This window comes from Notothenia rossii (genome assembly GCF_949606895.1).
Source record: "Notothenia rossii genome assembly, chromosome: 6".
NCBI lineage: Eukaryota > Metazoa > Chordata > Actinopteri > Perciformes > Nototheniidae > Notothenia > Notothenia rossii.
In genome coordinates, this window is record NC_136909.1 from 15,351,885 (window position 1) to 15,371,136 (window position 19,252).

The 19,252-nt window shown below is 43.7% G+C and overlaps 1 protein-coding gene across 4 annotated transcripts in view; it reads right to left on the reverse strand.

Moving 5' to 3' along the window:
- Nucleotides 1-19,252, reverse strand: part of arb2a (ARB2 cotranscriptional regulator A) — a 150,864-nt gene that overhangs the window by 4,498 nt on the left and 127,114 nt on the right. Inside the window, exon 11 of one of the 4 annotated variants that reach the window (XM_079688081.1) lies at nucleotides 6,524-6,669. The exons of 2 other annotated variants lie outside the window; for them this stretch is intronic. In XM_079688081.1, the coding sequence (XP_079544207.1) occupies nucleotides 6,563-6,669 (107 nt within the window). In that variant the 3' untranslated portion in view covers nucleotides 6,524-6,562. Of the gene's footprint in view, nucleotides 1-6,519; nucleotides 6,670-19,252 lie in introns of all 4 variants that reach the window. One more of the 4 variants, XM_079688082.1, reaches the window with a different exon arrangement.

Sequence of the window (19,252 nt, forward strand, 5' to 3'; positions counted from 1 at the left end):
CAGTCCGGGGTCACCAGGGGGGCGTCTCTGTGCCAATATGCAGATGAGCCTGTGCCCCTCCAATGACTCTGGAGTTAAGCTCCACCCCTCTATATGATGGAGCCCCCACCCAACAACACTCACACACATTGAGGCATAAACCCACTCTCACACTGGCTTAAATAGGCCTTTAACAGCTTACGTCCGCTCTTCCTTTAATAGCCAAAGTGTGTCGAACCTAATGGATGTTGTCAAAGCTGAGATGTGACGGCTGATTTAGAGGAGGAACCCCAATGACCAGGCTTCACTAGCCACTAAAGACACAGAGGGAGAGAAAGAGAAGGTGGGGAAAGGGAGAGAGAATTACCTCAGCTATGCCACAAATCATAGTAATATCTTTAAAAGATGTCGGGATCGATGAGGTGTCATCTGGCTGTATCTTGTGTGTGAGTGAACCCATAAACAGCCAATGAGTGCTACAGACCTTTGTCCTCCATTTTAGACGCTTACGGAAAAAGTTTTCCAACCGATAAGCAGTTTTTACTTTTTTTTTTTCTTTTTAAAGGAATTGATTTAATGTATTGTCAAACCAAGTTCTAACGGAAAAAGAACAGGTTCCATTTTAATTAGTTGAATTACAATGTTTATCATGTATTAAACGGATCAAACTCTGAAAATAAGAAATACTGTTTATTGATGTGTGCTTTCTTGCATTAACTGTAAATCAATTAAGTTCCATGTGTTAATTGTTTACAAGATCATTGTAATTGCATTAATTTAATAAAGTTTATTGAAAATGCAATTATGCCCCCATTTATTTTAAACGCAATAATGATGTTACTGTGCACTGCATAACATTGGCTATTGTCATGGGAAGCACACAAAATAATTCTCTTTACTTTCACAATGCGTTTGTAATTAGCATTAGGCATTGGCAAGCTTAACAGAGATTATTTCCGCAAGTGGAATGATGACGGCTAAAACGTTGAGGTGAAGCAACACACACACACACACACACACACACACACACACACACACACACACACACACACACACACACACACACACACACACACACACACACACACACACACACACACACACACACACACACACACACACACACACACACACACACACACACACACACACACACACACACACCTCGGGGGGGGGGGGGTGTTTTACTGTAATGCAGGTAAAAGCAGGTATGCTGTCTGTGATGTAAGCTACCCTTCGTGCTCTCTGCTCAGGTCATGGCAGAGTTTCAGTCCGCTGCTAACCCGTGCCCTGTGTTTGAACATTCTGAGTGTGTTGTCTGAGCCTGGCGAGGCAGCCTCATTATGTGACAGGCAGAGGAGAGTATTTGATCCTGGATATTTAGCCTCCTCTGCTCTGTCACAGCCACTGGAGCCCTCTCAAGGTAATTGACTGACTGTTTGATCTCCCTGTGACTCTACACTGGTACAAGAGGCACACACACACACACACACACACACACACACACACACACAAATACACACACACACACACACACACACACACACACACACACACACACACACACACACACACACACACACACACACACACACACACACACACACACACACACACACACACACACACACACACACACACACACACACACACATGCACTGTAACATCCCCCAAAACACCAAACAATTCAACACGCTCCCCCCAACACACACACAGTTGTTATCATTTGTGCGCAGTGAGGTAAGGGAACAGAGGAGGAGAGTTTTGAGCTGTAATAAGGGAAACAAGGAAACTCCTCCATAGCTATGGGCCATGCTTTCTTCCCTCCGCACCAAACGCTGCATGCTGTTACAAATGGTAATCGGCTCTGATTGTCACAAATTTCAAAACAAACGCTAGGTGACTGAAAAGCCAAAGTGACGCCCCGAGTGATACTCCGACAGAAAGCCAGAATCAAAGCATGCCGACTATAATTAGGTTCCATCTGGGCTACATTATTTAAAGCCGCACCAGTTAATTGCTTGTGTACAAATGGCCTATTTTATTTGAATCAAACTTTTTTTGTGATTCCTAATTACATTGATGTGAAGGGGCCATATCTCTTTACTTTATTTATAACATAAATACACATTCAAATTATTAAGAGGACTTTGAAGCGAGGGAAATGTAAAGTGATGATACTTTTCTTTGTGTGAATTGAATTTCCTTAAACAATTATGAGTGCTTAATCAAATATACTGACATTTGGGTTAAACATTTAATAAGCTTCAATTAAAAAAAAGAGATGAACATTGATATCATCAGGAAGCGAAATAAACACAAACAGAATAACTAACAGGACTGACGCACATGGTATTATTGCATGCAGAAGCAAACATTTTCTCATTTCCTCTTGTCAAAGTTTTCATCAAAAATCAAACACTAACAGTGTATTTTCTTATCGATTTCCTATCAGCGGTAACCTAAGCTTTTGTCTCGATGCGAAGGCAGAGCAATGCGTGGGGTGTGGGCCTCGCCTTGCTGTAACCTTAGCCGGGTGCTGTTTGTGGAAACTATCTGTTGCATGGATCAGCGGTGGACAATCGCTATCTGTATCCTGGTTGTCAGACGATCGGATGTCCGCCCCTGACGCTCTCTGATATTAGATGATCTTCTGTGGTATGTGTGAGCACAGTTGTGTGCAGATACTGTTTGCATACAGTCAGTTATGCATGTTGTGATGTTGCTTCAAGACATGCGTAAAGGTCAAGAATGTCATATTGTCCCACGTGGCTGTCTGTCGAATGTTGCCACTGGAGACGAGGTCAAAGAGTGCCCAGGCAGGTGACAGCCGAGCAGTCACACTGCCAGAGTAACACCGTCCTCTCTAACGAAACATGGAGATGTTTTCCTCACTCAAAAAGCTAATTAAATCTAACCCCCCCCCCTCCAGCACAACCCCTTAATATCCACTCAAGGCGAAGACATCTACGTCAAACCAACCGACAGTGTAATGTAGGATTTGTTTCTGCTACGCTACTCCATGTGTCTTCATTTTTAATAAAATTAACATGGTACTAAGCCTGCACACGTCTACAGGGGCATCACAAAAGAACACAATTAAACAGAAAAAACACTAAAACAGAGCTTGTTTCATCCAGCCAGTAATACCACTCCTGCTTGAACGCAATTCATTTTTAATGCTCATCGGTAAGCGGGGTCTGCTTCCTCCCCCCATCTCACTCGTACTGCTTTTAATTACTTTGGTTATTATTGTGTGTTGTTGTTAGACAAAAACAAGGCAGAACTCATTACACATCCAGAGATGAGGAACTTGAATCACTAGCTACAGGGGCCGCTGAGGGGACTCTATTTACTTAGAATACAAACAGAGCAGAGATATGGAGAAACAAAATTGAGAGAAAGCCCAGAGAGAGGAGAACATCACATTAACTTGTTGAAATCATCATCCAACGTTAGCTATTTTATATTCCATATAATAATTCCAGGAAGAGTAAAACTTTGACAACAAGGACTTCACACAAAAAACAGTGTGGCAATGTACTTTCTACTTCTTTCTCCTTCAGTTCCCTTCATCTATCCCTCCCCTCTCGCCGCCTCCATACCCAGACTGCACTGAGTGCTTTTTTATTTTAACATGAATGAGTGGCCTTGGCCGTCATAAAGAACCCTCGCTTTTATAGACTTGGAGCGCGGTATTTACAAGATAACCCTGGTCCAAGGACAGCGCAAGCTATTTGATACCAGTGTCATACTCTCCCCACTCCTCCTCAGTAAAAATCGAAAGCCCAAACATGCCCTCCCCTCTGACAGCACCTTTCAATGTCAGTTATTTTACTTGCCTCTACTAAAACAGGATGACACACTTTGAAACAGGATAAATACCTTTTCTTTCTATTTACTTCTGATATTGAAATAAATGAAATAAAATTATGATTTATTTACAATCACATATAAATATAAAAATGTAATATTCAAGTGAGCATGTATGTATAGTATACAACATGTGAAAACAAGTGCTAAGAATTTGCCTACAGCAAAACCGGTTACTTTTGAATTAGTTGAAAAAAAACAACATTAAAAAACAATGCAACAAAAATCTTCACATTTTTGAAAACAATGCAATGTATACAAAGCAACAATTCTGCTATCACTTTCCTTAGAAACAATTCACATATCTATGTTCTCTTTCTCAAGTTCTGCACATGTACCTGTTGATTCAGTGGAAGTATGTGGAAGAGAGGCACATTGAACGAGAGAGATTGAGTGACTGAGTGTGCGTACACATGTATGTGTGTGGAGGGGCCTTGTTGGGAGTGCCACCCAGACATTAGCACTGTAAACAGTGTAGGCCTCCTTGCCTGTCGAGGCCCTTTGTTCCATCTGCACCACCATTGGTCAGGACTTAAATGGCAAACACTCAGGGGCTGCTAGCTCGCCTGACATGGTTTTGTTTTTGGCCTATTGAGGGGCAATGGAGAGCTTCTGTTTCTATGCCCAGGCACAATGTGTCTCAAAAGCAGCATGGCTGAAAAGAGAGGCCCCCACAAAGACTGTCCATTAGTGAAGGCACTGCATGCATGCATATACATGCACTCACATAAGCACAAGGGCACACAGACACACCGACACACACACATCATGACGCCTGGGCAAGGGTCAGGACAGGCAACCTTACCAAAGACAGAGCATGCACACCATGTTAACGCACACACACACACACACACACACACACACACACACACACACACACACACACACACACACACACACACACACACACACACACACACACACACACACACACACACACACACACACACACACACACACACACACACACACACACACACACACACACCACTTCACCATACTACACTCTCTCCTTGCTCACATAAACACACAACCTCTGCTCCACTTCAACACAATGAGGTCTCGCACACACACACACACACACTCGCACGCATTCACACGACACACACATACACAAACTCCTGCACCTTCAGGACAATACTTGGCATAGAAAAAAAGCAAAAACACACACAGAAACACACACTTCCACTCCAAAGAGGTGGAAGACGAGGCGAGGTGTGAGAGAGGCCCCCATGCACCTGTAAGAAACACAGTCCACATTCAGAATCAATGGTCACAGAATAGATAGCTTTGAGTGTGAGAACCCGTATCCACACAAGGCCATAGTGATCACACACACCTTACATACAGCCCTCCTTTACTAACCAGGTTGTATGAGCTCTATAGAAGAATAAAGCAAAGCCACTAACACCATTGGCCCACGCTTTGTGCAAAACAAGGTATAACTGCAAAGTATCTAAAGGCATTATAAACTAGCAGCATGGTGAGGGAATGTTTAATTAATTGAAATCTTCCTTAAATGTCACCCCTGTTTATACATAACTACACTTGGTGCTATCATGCTTACAATGAGAACTAATGTTGCATGGTCTTCACACTGCCAGGGCTTATTGCCACTTATAAAAAGCATGAAGCAGATTTGATAACCGTAAAGCAACATAGTCATAGAAAGATAGATCAATAGTATTGTCCCCAAGGTACAAATGTGTCTTATGAAGGAGCTACATTATATTGCTTTAAACAAAAAACACAATCCATAAAAAAAATAAAAAAAAGTTGGAAATTCGATATTGCCATTATAGCAGCTTTAAAAAACAGAAACTGTAAGTGTAAATGTGTTTGACCCAAAGATTGTTTCGCACAACATGCTAGCTGAGAGCCACGCATTGGATGCAAATTATTGACATTTTTTACAATGATCATAGTAGACAAAAACATACAAACAAGCTATACTGTCTTGTTGAACATGGTGTGAAATAGACTGCAGGGTTTCCACACACTTTTGGATTCTGCTGCAATGACATCTAAATCTAGGTGCTCTGTAAGAGGCTCAAATTAACTTTTTGGCATATAATAATAGATCTGCATGGCATGTGCAGAGCTACTTTTCACATGATGATCCCATGCATTGTAACACACACAGAGGAGGAGAAAGTGTGTGCGTGTTGGAGGGATGAAAGGAGGAAGAGAGGAGAGGAGTGGAGGAGAGGAGGTCAGGTGGGGGAGGAACAGGCCAGGGGTGGAGATAGCAGAGAGTGGGTGTTGAGGGCGGGGCAGGTCTGAAATAGATCACTTAAGGGAACAAAGTGTAATTAATGGGTCGCCTCAGATAAGAGGGCTCTGGCCCTATCTGAGAATGTGCTAATGGAGTTGACACACACTCAACAAGATCAGTGAACAACCCCTCTTTTGCTGTGCGTGTGTGTGCGTGTCTGTGAGTGTGTGCACAAATGTGCACGGGCGTGCACATGTGTGTTTTAAGGACACACAATGGATAAATAGTGGGAGGAGAAGACTGCTAAGGTGACAGGTTAACATAGTTTCCTCCATGATGAAGGTCTGCCATCCCGCAATCAGAGAAAACCCAGAAGGAAACACACACACAAGGTTCTTTCTGCTACACGACCATAACACACACACATATCTACGTGAGGAAGCTTCCCTTACTCACGTAGATGTCCTGTCTCACATGAAAACATGAGTGATGTTATTACACTTGGCGAGCCGGCACGCCTTCAGTCGTTGGGATGTGGTTGTTTACGGAGCATGGAGGAGGAGGAAGCTGCCCGGTCAAGAGAGGGTCAGACCTGAAGTGTTCTAAGAGAAGCAAATTGACACAAACCTCTCCTCAAACTTCCTGCTTGCGTGTGTCCCTGCGTCAGGGGAACCTGGCTGGAGCCAAGGGGCCTGTGTATGTGGATATGTGTGTATACATGTGTGTTGGTTAAATCTCTTGGGTTTGAGACTGGCTGGGGGAGGGTTAGAAGGAGCCCACGTGCGCTGGGACGGCGAGATGGCCTGTGATGGACAAGGCAAGACAAGGAGGATTTCCCCTGTTTGTCTGAGAGAGCGCAGCAGGCGCGTCACACACACAGCGAGAAGTCTGTCTCCGGGATGGATTTCATGTGTGCGTGTGGCATGAGGTAGGTCAGGCATCTGGTTGGTTTTGTGTGTGTGAGTTATTGTGTGTGTATGTGTTTGTGTGTGCGCTTCATACAGGGTCACAGATCCTGGGGCCATCTTCTTCAGTCTTTTTAAGTCAGAAAAGCCAAGGCCACATTGATATACTACATGAATTAATAATATAGAGGCCGCTGTAAACACAAGAATTACACTTGTTAATAATCATTTATAAAACAGCACATGTATTGTACTTCTTTATGGAAATGAACCATTTAATATCATTACCATCACCTTGAAAAGTCAATAAATATCAAATGAAGTCAACGTAACAGTCCTTTAACACAAGGGTGAGACCTCAGCATTGGAAAGCTGTGAATTATGATGTTATGTGTGTCCTCTGCAGCCGGGAAGTGTGTTTTATATGTGTACGAGTGTGTGATTTAGCATCAGGGGGTTAAACGGAGAGGGACGAGACTCCGATCTGTCTGGACAAGGGGAGAACAGCTTCAAAGACTTAACATCAACCCCTCTCTCTTTCACACACACTCGCACACACACACACAAACACTGACGGACAGTCCATTGCTCCCAGCATATCTCTACTTTGTCCTTGGACTGTCTGAATACCACTGGAGGCGAGCAAGATTTGAGAGAGCAAGTGGGAACAAGAGAGAGGGAGACAGAGAGAGTGGAAGAAAGAGGAAAATGATAGAGGGAAGGAGAGGTAGAGAAAAGAGGCGCCCCTCAATGACATCTAAAGAGATAACTCACTCTCCAGAGCTTCTTTTCTCTTGCTATCACTTTCCCAGGCAGAGCTCCTTCCACATAAGGCCTCAAGTGTGAGTGTGTGTTAACTCTCTGTGTGTGCATGCGTGTGTATAAATGAGTGACAGTAGTGTATGGGGGAATACAGTGTACGTGAAGGTGAAATGGGCATAAGATTTTTGAATTTCAATGAGATGATCTAAAGAGCTATCAAGCCCAATGACGTGCATACTGAGCACGGCACATGGTATAGGCTGGCCAGAAAAAAAAGAGGTATTCAACGATTTAGTGATTGTTGACAGAGATGACTGATAAACTAGTTTGCATGTAACGTTGTGTAAGTGTTTCATTATAAGTAGAAAGATGATTATACAAAATATATATACAATGTATGTTTATAAATATATTCCCGTTAGAATCATGTGGCTGTGAATCTGCTCTGACGGCTGCTTAAGAAATGATGCACAGAGCACAAAACAAACATCAGCTGGCTTCTCTCTTGATTGAAAGTTAACTTCAGGAAAACAAAGCTCCGGGCCAGCGGTGGGTCACGACAATGTTGAAAACACCCAAACAAAACAGCAGGAAAACACAAAGTGGCCCCGACGCTGCCACTGTTGTTGGAAATGCTCCCCTTTGTAGGCACAGTAAACTGTGGGGAAGAGTTAACCTTTTGATAAGCTGCTTCCAATCCCTGTATGCATTTTTCATTGAAATGTGAGAGTCAGAAAGACAATAATTATCTCCTCTCGCACCATGGAGAAACAAAAGGGTTGAAACCCCCAGTCTGGTCTCCATAAATGAACTAAGGTCTTAAAATGAAGCAGCGCTGATAAGCAGAGGCAGAAACTGAGTTAAACTAATTTGAACCCAAAATAAAAGGAAATGTACAATTTTCCCGGTTAAGCAAGATTGTAAAGGCATTGACACTTGCGTATATATGCACTAGAACTGCAAGATGCATTAAGACTAAGACTGATAATAGCACTGCTTTAAATATTGAAGCTTTCGTATTTAACTCCAGCAGGATCATCTGACAAAAACATCTGGCAATGTTGCACATCCAAATATCTGCAAACGCATATTCCAGGTATTTTCTTCTGTAAACACTTATTCTACTATTTGACACCCAAACCCATTGTTTCAATTTTGATATCCTTAAGTTGAAAAGCCAAGGACCATAAAATAGATTTGCATTGTGTTTGTATCCAATACATTTTATTTTGGCCTTCCTGGACACATTTTAAACAAATGTGCACTTGTACCTGTAGTAATCACGTTAAACAATTATTATTGTGGGCTGAACGCGGCCCAAATGTCCTTGCCCTGGATGACTTTCCAAGTCTTTACAAGAACAAACCTGTGCAAAAACGCACACAAAAGGTAGTGATCCCTGTTTTAGGAGAGGCCACGATCACCTCTGGAGTAGTCACAATTTACAGCCTCTGTGTCACGGACACACGTGTACACAGACAAACAGAAAAAAACAGAGCACCCCAACCGAGCTTAAGACCTTTATCTGACAGCATCAGCTAACACCAGATACACACACAGTGCTGCCCTGACCTTGCAGCCCTTCAAGACTAATCAAAATTGTAGCTGGGATCAGAGGTGTGGGTACAACGGGCAGAGAGTCATTCATTGTGTGCATTATGTGTGCGCTTTTTATGTTTGTGTGTGTATGTGTGTAGTTGGGTGGACGAGACGAGTCAGAGATTGAGGGAGGGGAGGTCATGGGAGGCACTCACCCACTCAATCCTCCACTATTGACTTGTGAGCACAGAGACGATGCCGAGCGGTCAACGGCAAATAGAATAAACTGATCAATAACCTCGCACTTGTCAGGAGGGACGGAGGCACCTTTAAAAAAACAACACAGCAACCCAACTTGAACTATGCAGGAGGGGGACATTGATCAAATCATGTACCCTGCCAGCCCTCTCATCCAGTTTTGTCCTCCATCCATGGCGTGTGTGGAACTCTAGTTCTCAATAACACTGTGGATAAGAGAAAGGGCGGCGAGAGGAGGAGTCATTCGATTTCAACAATGGAAAAGCCATAACCAAATAGCAAATTAAAACATAAAAAAGTGATAAAAGACACATTAGACCAAAAAGGTTCCGTTCCGGCCTTCAAAGAGTAAACAATTATAGCATGTGATTGGGTGTATGTTTATGTGGAGGTGTCTGCTTTCTGAGGCAGGTGATGGAGAAAAGTGAAAGAGAAAGGCACGAGGAATAAAATGACAGAAGGATCAGGAGAATGAGAGACAGGGGACGGAAACTGTGAGTTTGAGCAGCAAAATCACAAGTGCAGGAAGGAAGAAAGGAGAGGAGAAAAACTACCCTCTGTCATAATTTAACCGAGCCGTACTCTCCCAACGCTCTGTTTACAATGTATAATTTATGCCTCCCAGTTCAAACACAGCTTTATCTGCACTCAGCTGCTAAGTGATATGATTTCACTTTTTATAGCAGTCCCCCCTCCCGTCCAATCCACCACCACCCCCAGTCCCTCTGTAAAGCAGGCTGGTGTGATTCTGCACGCCTCATGCACTGACTTTCAACTGTACAGCCCCGAGGGCTAAAGTAGCATATTAAACCCCTCCCTAACCCCATTCTCTTCCCTCCCTCAAGCAAAACTGCAGCCCTAGACACACACACTAAAGCACATGCGTTCTTGCGTGCGTGTGCACACACCCACAGTCATGCACATCCTATATGCTGCGAAAAGAGGGGGCTGCCTCATATTTTACAGCAGTTAAATTTTCTTTCTGTATTTATTGCTGTATTGGTGAGCGGTAATGTCCCATTTCACAGCAGCACACTCTGACCTATGATCAGAGCCTCTCTGATGACCCCATAGCGCTGACCGAGTTGCACTAATACACCACTTAGGTTACTCTGGTTTAATGGCACTTTTCATCTGCCCCCTAAACACTCACCCTGCAGAGCACCCACATACATTACGGATATATATAGATATCGTATTGAACATCGTACTTGGGTGGGTGTGGGTGTGGGTGTTTGTGTGTGTGTGTGTGTGTGTGTGTGTGTGTATGTGTGTGTGTGTGTGTGTGTGTGTGTGTGTGTGTGTGTGTGTGTGTTTGTGTGTGTGTGTGTGTGTGTGTGTGTGTGTGGGTGTGGGTGTTTGTGTGTGTGTGTGTGTGTGTGTGTGTGTGTGTGTGTGTATGTGTGTGTGTGTGTGTGTGTGTGTGTGTGTGTGTGTTGTGTGCGTGTGTGTGTGTGTGTGTGTGTGTGTGTGTATGTGTGTTTGTGTGTGTGTCTGTTTGTGTTTGTGGGGGGGGGGGGGGGGGGGTTAGCATCCTGGGTAACGTTTGGGATCCTGATACACAAAGCTGTTGTCAAGGGTTACACCCTATAATAAAGGCTTAATGGGTTTAAACAGTTTGTGATTGCAGGGTGGTGCAAATGCCAGCTGAGGATGGACATGTTTTCATTTGATTTTCATTAGTAAATAGTGCCATTAGCCATTTTGACGAGTTACTTAGCATAGATCATGTTCATTTTGATTTTAATTGTACAAAGATAGCCTTCAGTTAACTAATGTTACTGATATAAACTATGTTAAACCTTCATGTTACAAATACATTCACCTGATTTCAGTATTACCGCTTTTTTCTCCTGGTCCTCTTTTTCCCACCATTTCGATTATGCATCATTCTGCTCCCTCCTCCCTTCCTCCAGCAACCCTCTTGTTACTTATTCTCTGCCATCTCCTCCCCTCTTCTTTCTCAGCTATCTGCCTACATAGTGTTTGTGCTAGCAGAAAATTCCCACCTCGTCTCTGGGGGGAACTGCGTTTTTCTTTGCTCCATCGTCTCTAGTTCTTCTCTTGTATGTTTTCCACGCTGGCAAAGCTTCGTCTTCCTGCATGCAGCAGGGAGTGTGCTCCGTCTGCGGCTGTCCCATAAGGGATCCTTCAGTGTGATGTTACAATCTCCCCATCCAGAGGGATCTCTCCCTGTCTTCCTCTCTCTGGCTGCTCTTTTCTCTAGTTCCTTTTCAAGATGTTCATGCCCTTATTTTTTCTGCTGTCTCTTTCTGCTTTATCCTCTTCTCCCTCTCTTACTTTATTAATCTGTTTATCTGACTCTATCCCTCTGACACTTTCTCACTCTTTAGCACCACCAACAATCACACTCAGAATTACTCATTTTTACTTTTCTGATCTTCTGTATGTTTCGCAGCGGATCGAGTCTAGTTCAGAAGAGCAAATTCTACATGATTCGAGTAACAAAATGATGAAGAGATTTTAAATTCAAATTCACATTTATTAGAGATCTGCAATGGAAGGAATGCATTGTCTGTTCTATAATCCCCCTGTTAGTCTTCTAAGGCACCTTTAAATATTACATTTTGCTGTCTCAAGACTCAACAAGGCCTTTTTCTTTGGGCACACTGAATTAAGCATCAGCCTTCAGTCTACAGGGATGTGTCTGTATATGTGCTGCGGTCCAAGTGGCCATTCAACCTTCCAGGGATCCCCACCATGTGGCTACTGGCTGTCCCACTCCAGTGTCCAAGGATAACTTGACCGCACACTCAAGAAATATGACATGCACTGCTAATGTTCATATGTGCAGCACAAAGGCTCCTATTCACAGAAACTCTCCAACAAACTGATGGGTCTTGCTTGTATTCATATCACAGGGAGTGTTAGGAAGTGAGTCTAAAATGTTGCATCTGAGATAAAGAAAATTAGCAGCCAACAATTCCTCCCAAAAAGAACCACTAACAGGAAATGAGGCAGACCATTATACATCTCCCATTTTCACCTTTAAACTGTGGGTTTTTCCCCGGAAGTGTTTCCTTGTACGATGTGGGACTAAGGACAGAGGGTGTCGTTTTCTCATACTGATATTCTGCACAAACTGTGCTGTTCTATTTGCTGTAAAGTGTCTTTACTGTAGGGTATTTTTTTTATTATATGTACAGCACTTTGGCGCGACCAAAAATAGTTTAAAAATGTGCTATATAAATAAAACTTGATTTGATGGCACACTACACAATTCTGCAGTGCATTGAAGTTCAGAGGAAATAACTGAGATGCATATAAGCATGACTTCTTAAACTCCAGCTGAACAGAATTTCCCTTTTTGAAATTCTCGTGTTAATGATATGCATATACTGTATGTATTGTAAGAAATAGAAAACCTTTCTGTGTGTGTGTGTGTGTGTGTGTGTGTGTGTGTGTGTGTGTATGTGTGTGTGTGTGTGTGTGTGTGTGTGTGTGGTGTGTGTGTGTGTGTGTGTGTGTGTGTGTGTGTGTGTGTGTGTGTGTGTGTGTGTGTGTGTGTGTGTGTGTGTGTGTGTGTGTGTCTAAGGCCCTTATTACCCATATCTCCAAGTCAGCAAGCATGTCATAATTTGGAAATTTGGAACTCAAAAGTGAAAGCCGCAGATGGGAACACAGCTTGGATAAGCTACTCACATAATGATGCCAATACATACATATACAGATAAATACTGTATGGACTGAAGGGATTTATAAAGATGTAAACAGGGTTTTAAAGGTTGAGGAAAATCTTTCGTTTGTAGAAATGCAGAGCAATACCCTGACTAGAAAAAACGAGGTGCTCTGTGGGTGAGATTCCATTGACCTGCCATCTATGGACAAGGTCTCTAGTTAATGAAGTTTCTTGTACATCTAACTGCATGGCTATTATGTTTGCAGTGCTCTTTGGAGATTAACACGGAGGCCTCTAAATCCACCTCACAATTTCATTTCATTCAACAAGATTTATTTTCTCTTTTCTAAAGGTTCATATCAGCAATGTGATATGGGGGCGGGGGACCGTTGTATGTGTTTTTGCGTGCACATGAGCATGTGTATCTCTGTTCTTTTCAGCGTGCATTTTGTGACTTGTCTGTGCTAAAGTGATAGATACAGAGACTGAAGGCGAGAGAGTAAGGTCTTTTCAGTGTGCATTCTGGCATGTCTATGTGGAAGAGAGAGGTGTTAAACTGGAACACAACGAATGGGATTCGGGTTAAAGCTAATTCACCTCTCTAAATATTGCTTTTGGCTTAGGATGACACATTTGTCCAAGGTGTTCTCACATGGCCGGAGATGAGCTGGGACACAAAATGTCAGAATCTGAAGCCAGTGTGATCAAGAGCAATCACAAGGTGAAGAGCAAGCTGACTGTCTGTCGGCACAAAAGCAGATTTTGACACGTCTAGGTAACACAATCCCTCAGTGTAAATGATGAGCGCAGAGGGCATACAGTATTAGTATGTTGAATACACACACTGTTGCTAGGCATATGCAGACAAACATACATTCACACACACATATTCATGCACACATGCACGCACATGTCTAATGAAAGATTGGTACAGCATGTTTGTTTGGGTGGAACTTGAACCCGTCTGTGTCCCAGGGCCATAGACAAGCAGGTGTTAATGCACGTGCACACACACACACACACACACATTCAGAAAGTAAGAACACCTGGACACCTGGGCTGCACAGCGCTGTCAGACACACAGGAGCTGTCACACACTCCAGGATGAAAGTGACCCTAGAGCTGAGAGGGGCACACCTGTGCCACGGGAGGCCCCCTGTCTGTCGAGGACCCTCTCATAAAAACACTCTGTCACGGTGACAAAGTTGTGGGCGTTTAATTGGCACTTAAACTCACTCACTGCTAATAAGGGTACTAAATACCATCTCTCAGAGCCACCTAAACAAAAAGAAACAAAAGAGGCCGAAGAGCCAAACAGGGTAACAGTAATTTAGAGAAAGTAAATAGAGCATTGTGTTCTAAATGAAGATTGCTGCAAATGTTATATTTGTGTGTAATAACTAGTTGTCTGGCAACCTAAAAAGTTGAAGGCTGGTGGTTACAGCTTTGGTAATACTGTTTAAGTCTGTGTGTCTTCGCAGGGCGGTACAGTGAGCAGCTTTGCACTTTCCGCTGCTATGAGCAATCATCAAAGCCAGTCACACGCATGGGAGCCGAGGTTCCAGGGTTTTCTTGCTCGGTCGCCTGGCTCAGGGCAGAGTGTGTGCGTGAGTGTTTCAATGGATCAGGGCGTTGTTTGATCATAGCCTAGTATTGTTCGGTCCAGCCATTAAAGGGCACTTTTACCTGTGTGCCGAAATGAACAATGATGAGAGAGCAGAGAATGATGGAGAGAGACAAACTGGCAGAGACGCAGACAGACACAAAATGAGGGAGATACGCTTAGTCAAAGAGACATAGTCAGACAGGCAGAGATATATTTAGGGAATTTGACACACAGCCAAAACAAGAGACACAAAAACCATGCAACAGCATAATGGTGAAGCTACAAACCCAAGCTGGGCAGTCCAGATAGATGGGGCAGGGGGAAAGGAGAAGGGAGGGCATTGGGCTTGTGGGTCCTGTCCTGCCCTCGACCTGCGAATGCTGGCACACCCTGTCTTGCTGCTGGCTAAATAAAGAGCCCCAGGGTGGGCCGGGCCGGGCGGCAGGAGAAAGAGACACAGAGTCGGCATTACCCAGCTAATCTCATTAGGGAGGCAGCCCTGCCAAGCTGCCAAGGGTCAGCTAGAGTGCCACGTCACTCATCTCACCTTTGGCACTCCCTGCGAACTGCAGACAGGTTTGGGCATAGACATTTGACCAGCCGGGGTGGTGGGAGACGAGGTTGGGTTGGTGATAAAGATGGTCAGCAGGCAGTTTCGCAAAGAAAAGAGGGTTAACTAGATCCGCTCAGAGTTTTTAGTCAGTGAGGCTTAGATACCAAGAAGTGCCGGCATGTAGCACTTTCAGATGGAGGTAAAGAAACGGGGTGGAAACCAGAAAGTGGATGAGAGAAAAAACAAGAATGCAACAAACGCAATGAAACAGACAATGAGAAAAAAAGAGAGGGAGAGGGAGGAAGAGATAACCTGAGTAAAATCAAGAAAGGTTAAGAGATGGAGAAAGAGGTAGAGAGGATGGGTGAGCAGCTTCCTTCTCTGCAGCTTGGTTTAATATATTTGCAGCGGATTGCATCAGTTCGCTGCAGTTAAAAGGGCCATCGCCATCCAACAGGGTCATCTAAAGTGTGTTGTTCCTCTCATAAAGGGGATGTCTGTCACTGGGATCACACACACCGTCAAATCTCTCCAGAGCAAAATATGAGTAGCCAACAGAGTGTCATAAACCCTTGCCAGTTCTTGCAGACCCCTCCTCTTACATTTCTCTGTGAACACAGTTGAGAGCTGATATGATGACACCCCTAGCTCAAACTCCCTGTGCTGGGTTGACATTCAGAGACACGGGCAAAGGTAGGGGTTAACAGCCATGAAGCACCTCAGTCCTGTCAGCACCTTGGCTGCACGCTGCTCCCAGACAGGGTCAGGCATGCATTACCTGTGCACAGTGCACAGCATGCCCGACATCACCAGGACTGCCTATTGAGGACACAGCACCATGGCCATCATCAATGTACCAGAATAACTCCACAGAAAAAAATCTACTCAACATCTGACATTTCATCATTAAATGAACAATCTGAAATACATTCATAGATCAAGCTCTATCATTTATCTCTATGAAAAAGTAAATACACTGTACATGGCCAACATACTATATGCACATTTCAGTTGTTGTGAACAAATATTTATTTAGCAATTGAAATCCTCTTAAAACATCTAAGCTCATAACATTTGAAATATTAAGCACCAAGTTCTGGTTTTATAGAGAGAAGAAATATACACTTTCACTCCCTTTCAGTGTACATTCCCTGACCAACAGCTTTACCCTGAACCTCTCATGGCCCCTTAAGGTCAGCAAAGAATAGCAAAAGAATAAGCAGGGCATTAAGGCCAGAGTAGCATAACCAGTAGCACACATTACCATGGATTGAGCTCAGTGGTTTAAAACCCCAATCTCATTATTGTAACTCCTAACTCAGAGGAAATACACTGGCTGGAAAGGGTTGTTAGGGATAGAGAGAACGTAAGCCAAGAGCAACATGGAAAGCAGATCTTGTTGAGTCTTAAGCTGCTGGTTTGTGTCTGCGATGACTAAAACTGAGACTTAAAGTTTCAGGCTATGGCTTCCATCATTAGCCACCAGTCAGTGCCAGTTGACATAGTGGTTTTAAAAACAAAGTGAAATATTGAAATGAACCCAATCGCTTTTTCTGCTTGGGGGAAACATGTTCAGATCTACCCTAGTTGGCCCAGCTGTGTAACATTCATGATGGCTGGGTGGCTCATGTAGGTGACTACCATCATAGTTGCTTCAATGACAGCGTGCATCACTTTTGACTGGCTGCCTAGGCGGGTGGCTGGTTGGTGTGCTGGCTGCTGTCTGGATAATAGCAGACAGTTTATGTTATTGTTGAGCTCTACTCGACACCCTGAGTGTGTTTAGACATGCCCTGTAAACTGTGCATAAGAGCATCCACTGCATTTCAAGGCCCCCATCCAAAATCCTCCTAAAATAGGCAGAGATGGAGTCTGGGTAAAGGGGGAGCCAGCAAAGTATTGAGGGAAGGGCGCAGTGGGAAAGGTTGAGAGTTCACAGCTGAGTTCAGGCGGGCCATGCACTGCTTTGGGCCCCCGGCCAAGGCTGAGATTGGGATAAGCTCCTGATGGTTCCACTGTGAAATGGGATCAGAGGAGGGACAGAGGGAGGGATGGAAGGATGGAGGGAGGGCTTAGGGGGGGGTAACTGTATGAATAGGCTAGAGTTGGCGTAGAGATTTGAAATTGTTTAACAAGCTGGTGTTGGAATATGCTGCCGGGAGCGGAGCTGACTAAATTGCAGCTGTACAAGGAGGGGACATGCTCGGAGGAATTCATCTTCATTCTATAATGTATGAAGAATATTGCTGGAATATTGCAATTTGATTAGATTCCTAAAGAACCATATGACCTATGCCATAGGGAAATTATCTTCAAAGCATCAAAGAGAGGAGCCAAAATGAATCCATTTGGACAAACCACATGATGAGACACTCCTTTCTGTTGTATAATTGATGAAAAAGAAGGATTGCACAGTCACATGCAGAATGACCGGGTAGTTGAGGTAAACATTGAAAGTAAAAGTTTCAGTGTAGTAAGCCAAAGTGCCTAAGGGCCTATTTCACTGCAGGTGCCAGAGTTTCCAAACTAAAAGCTGATCAAGCTAACCTTACTGTTACCTCAGTCTAAATGCCCTACAGTTGACTAAGAGTGGGTGTGCCCTTATCCTCTCAGCAGGGGAGAATAAGAAGCAGGGGAAGAAAGAGGAGGATAAAGAAGAAGTCTTTAGGAAGGCAGGGCTCTCCTGACTAATTTGGGAGGGGTGAACAGTACAGAGTTCAGATGTGTGCCAGGGAACGATTTGCAAAAAAAGCACTTGCACTACTTCAGCAAATATTAACAATATTTCAAAGCAGATGCCATAGCTGGGCTACACATAGGCTTTTTCATCAGCCTCTTAGCAACGGCCACTTTTAGAGACATGGTATGAACAAAAACCATCACAATGATTGGAAATATGCTTTCTCATTCCACAATACCAGATAAAAACTATAAAAATGTACTGACAATTCCCAAGTTATCATTATTAGATTAGATGAAATGCTGAAAAATGACAAGACATTATATTTTTATAACCTCAACATAGATTTAGACACATGTTCTCATTCCCTTTTTTAATGTATGTGTCCATGAAGAGAGCAGTGCTTGTGACAATGTGTGGATGAACATTATGTGTATGTTTCAATGCATCTGTGCGCGTCTACATTATGGAAACTCATTACCAGGAAAATCAATACATGACATTGGTTTACAGCGGATGGCTTCTCATCAACCTAAGACCTCATTCCATCCACTCTAATTTCAGGATAAGCATAGACACCACAACATGTGAACACAGGAAAAACACACAAATCAATACTGAAGGCACAACCACCCTTATGAGCATGATCAAACACAGCTGGAAATGTGTCAAAGCTTTATGTGTATGTGTCTGTGAGTGTGTTTGTGATGGAGAGATGTAAGCAACAACGTGTGTTTATAAACTTGCACACAGCAGCATGTGCATTGGCTTGTATGTAAGCATGTTTTAGTGATTGTGTATTTATCTAAGCATGCATATTCATGTTGTGCTTGTGGGTGAAACTTAGTGTGTGGAAGTGAGCCTGTGTGTTTGCAGGCAGGCGTGTCTGATGGAGATATCAGAGCCAGGGCAGGATCGGAATGCTGAGGAGGAGTGGGGGGCTCAACAGGCAGAAAAGAGGATGCAGACACACACACACACACACACACACACACACACACACACACACACACACACACACACACACACACACACACACACACACACGGCCTCTGCTCCTACTGTATGTGTGGCACGCAGCATGCTTTAAAGCTAAAACTACGAGGCACAACACTGCCTGCCTGGGGAATTCTCTACCTCTACATCACTCTCTCCTCCTTTGCACATCCCTCTCTGCCTCACTTCACCGCTCCCTAACCCTCTTTTTTAACTCTGACTCTACAGAAACCCTGAAAGAACTTT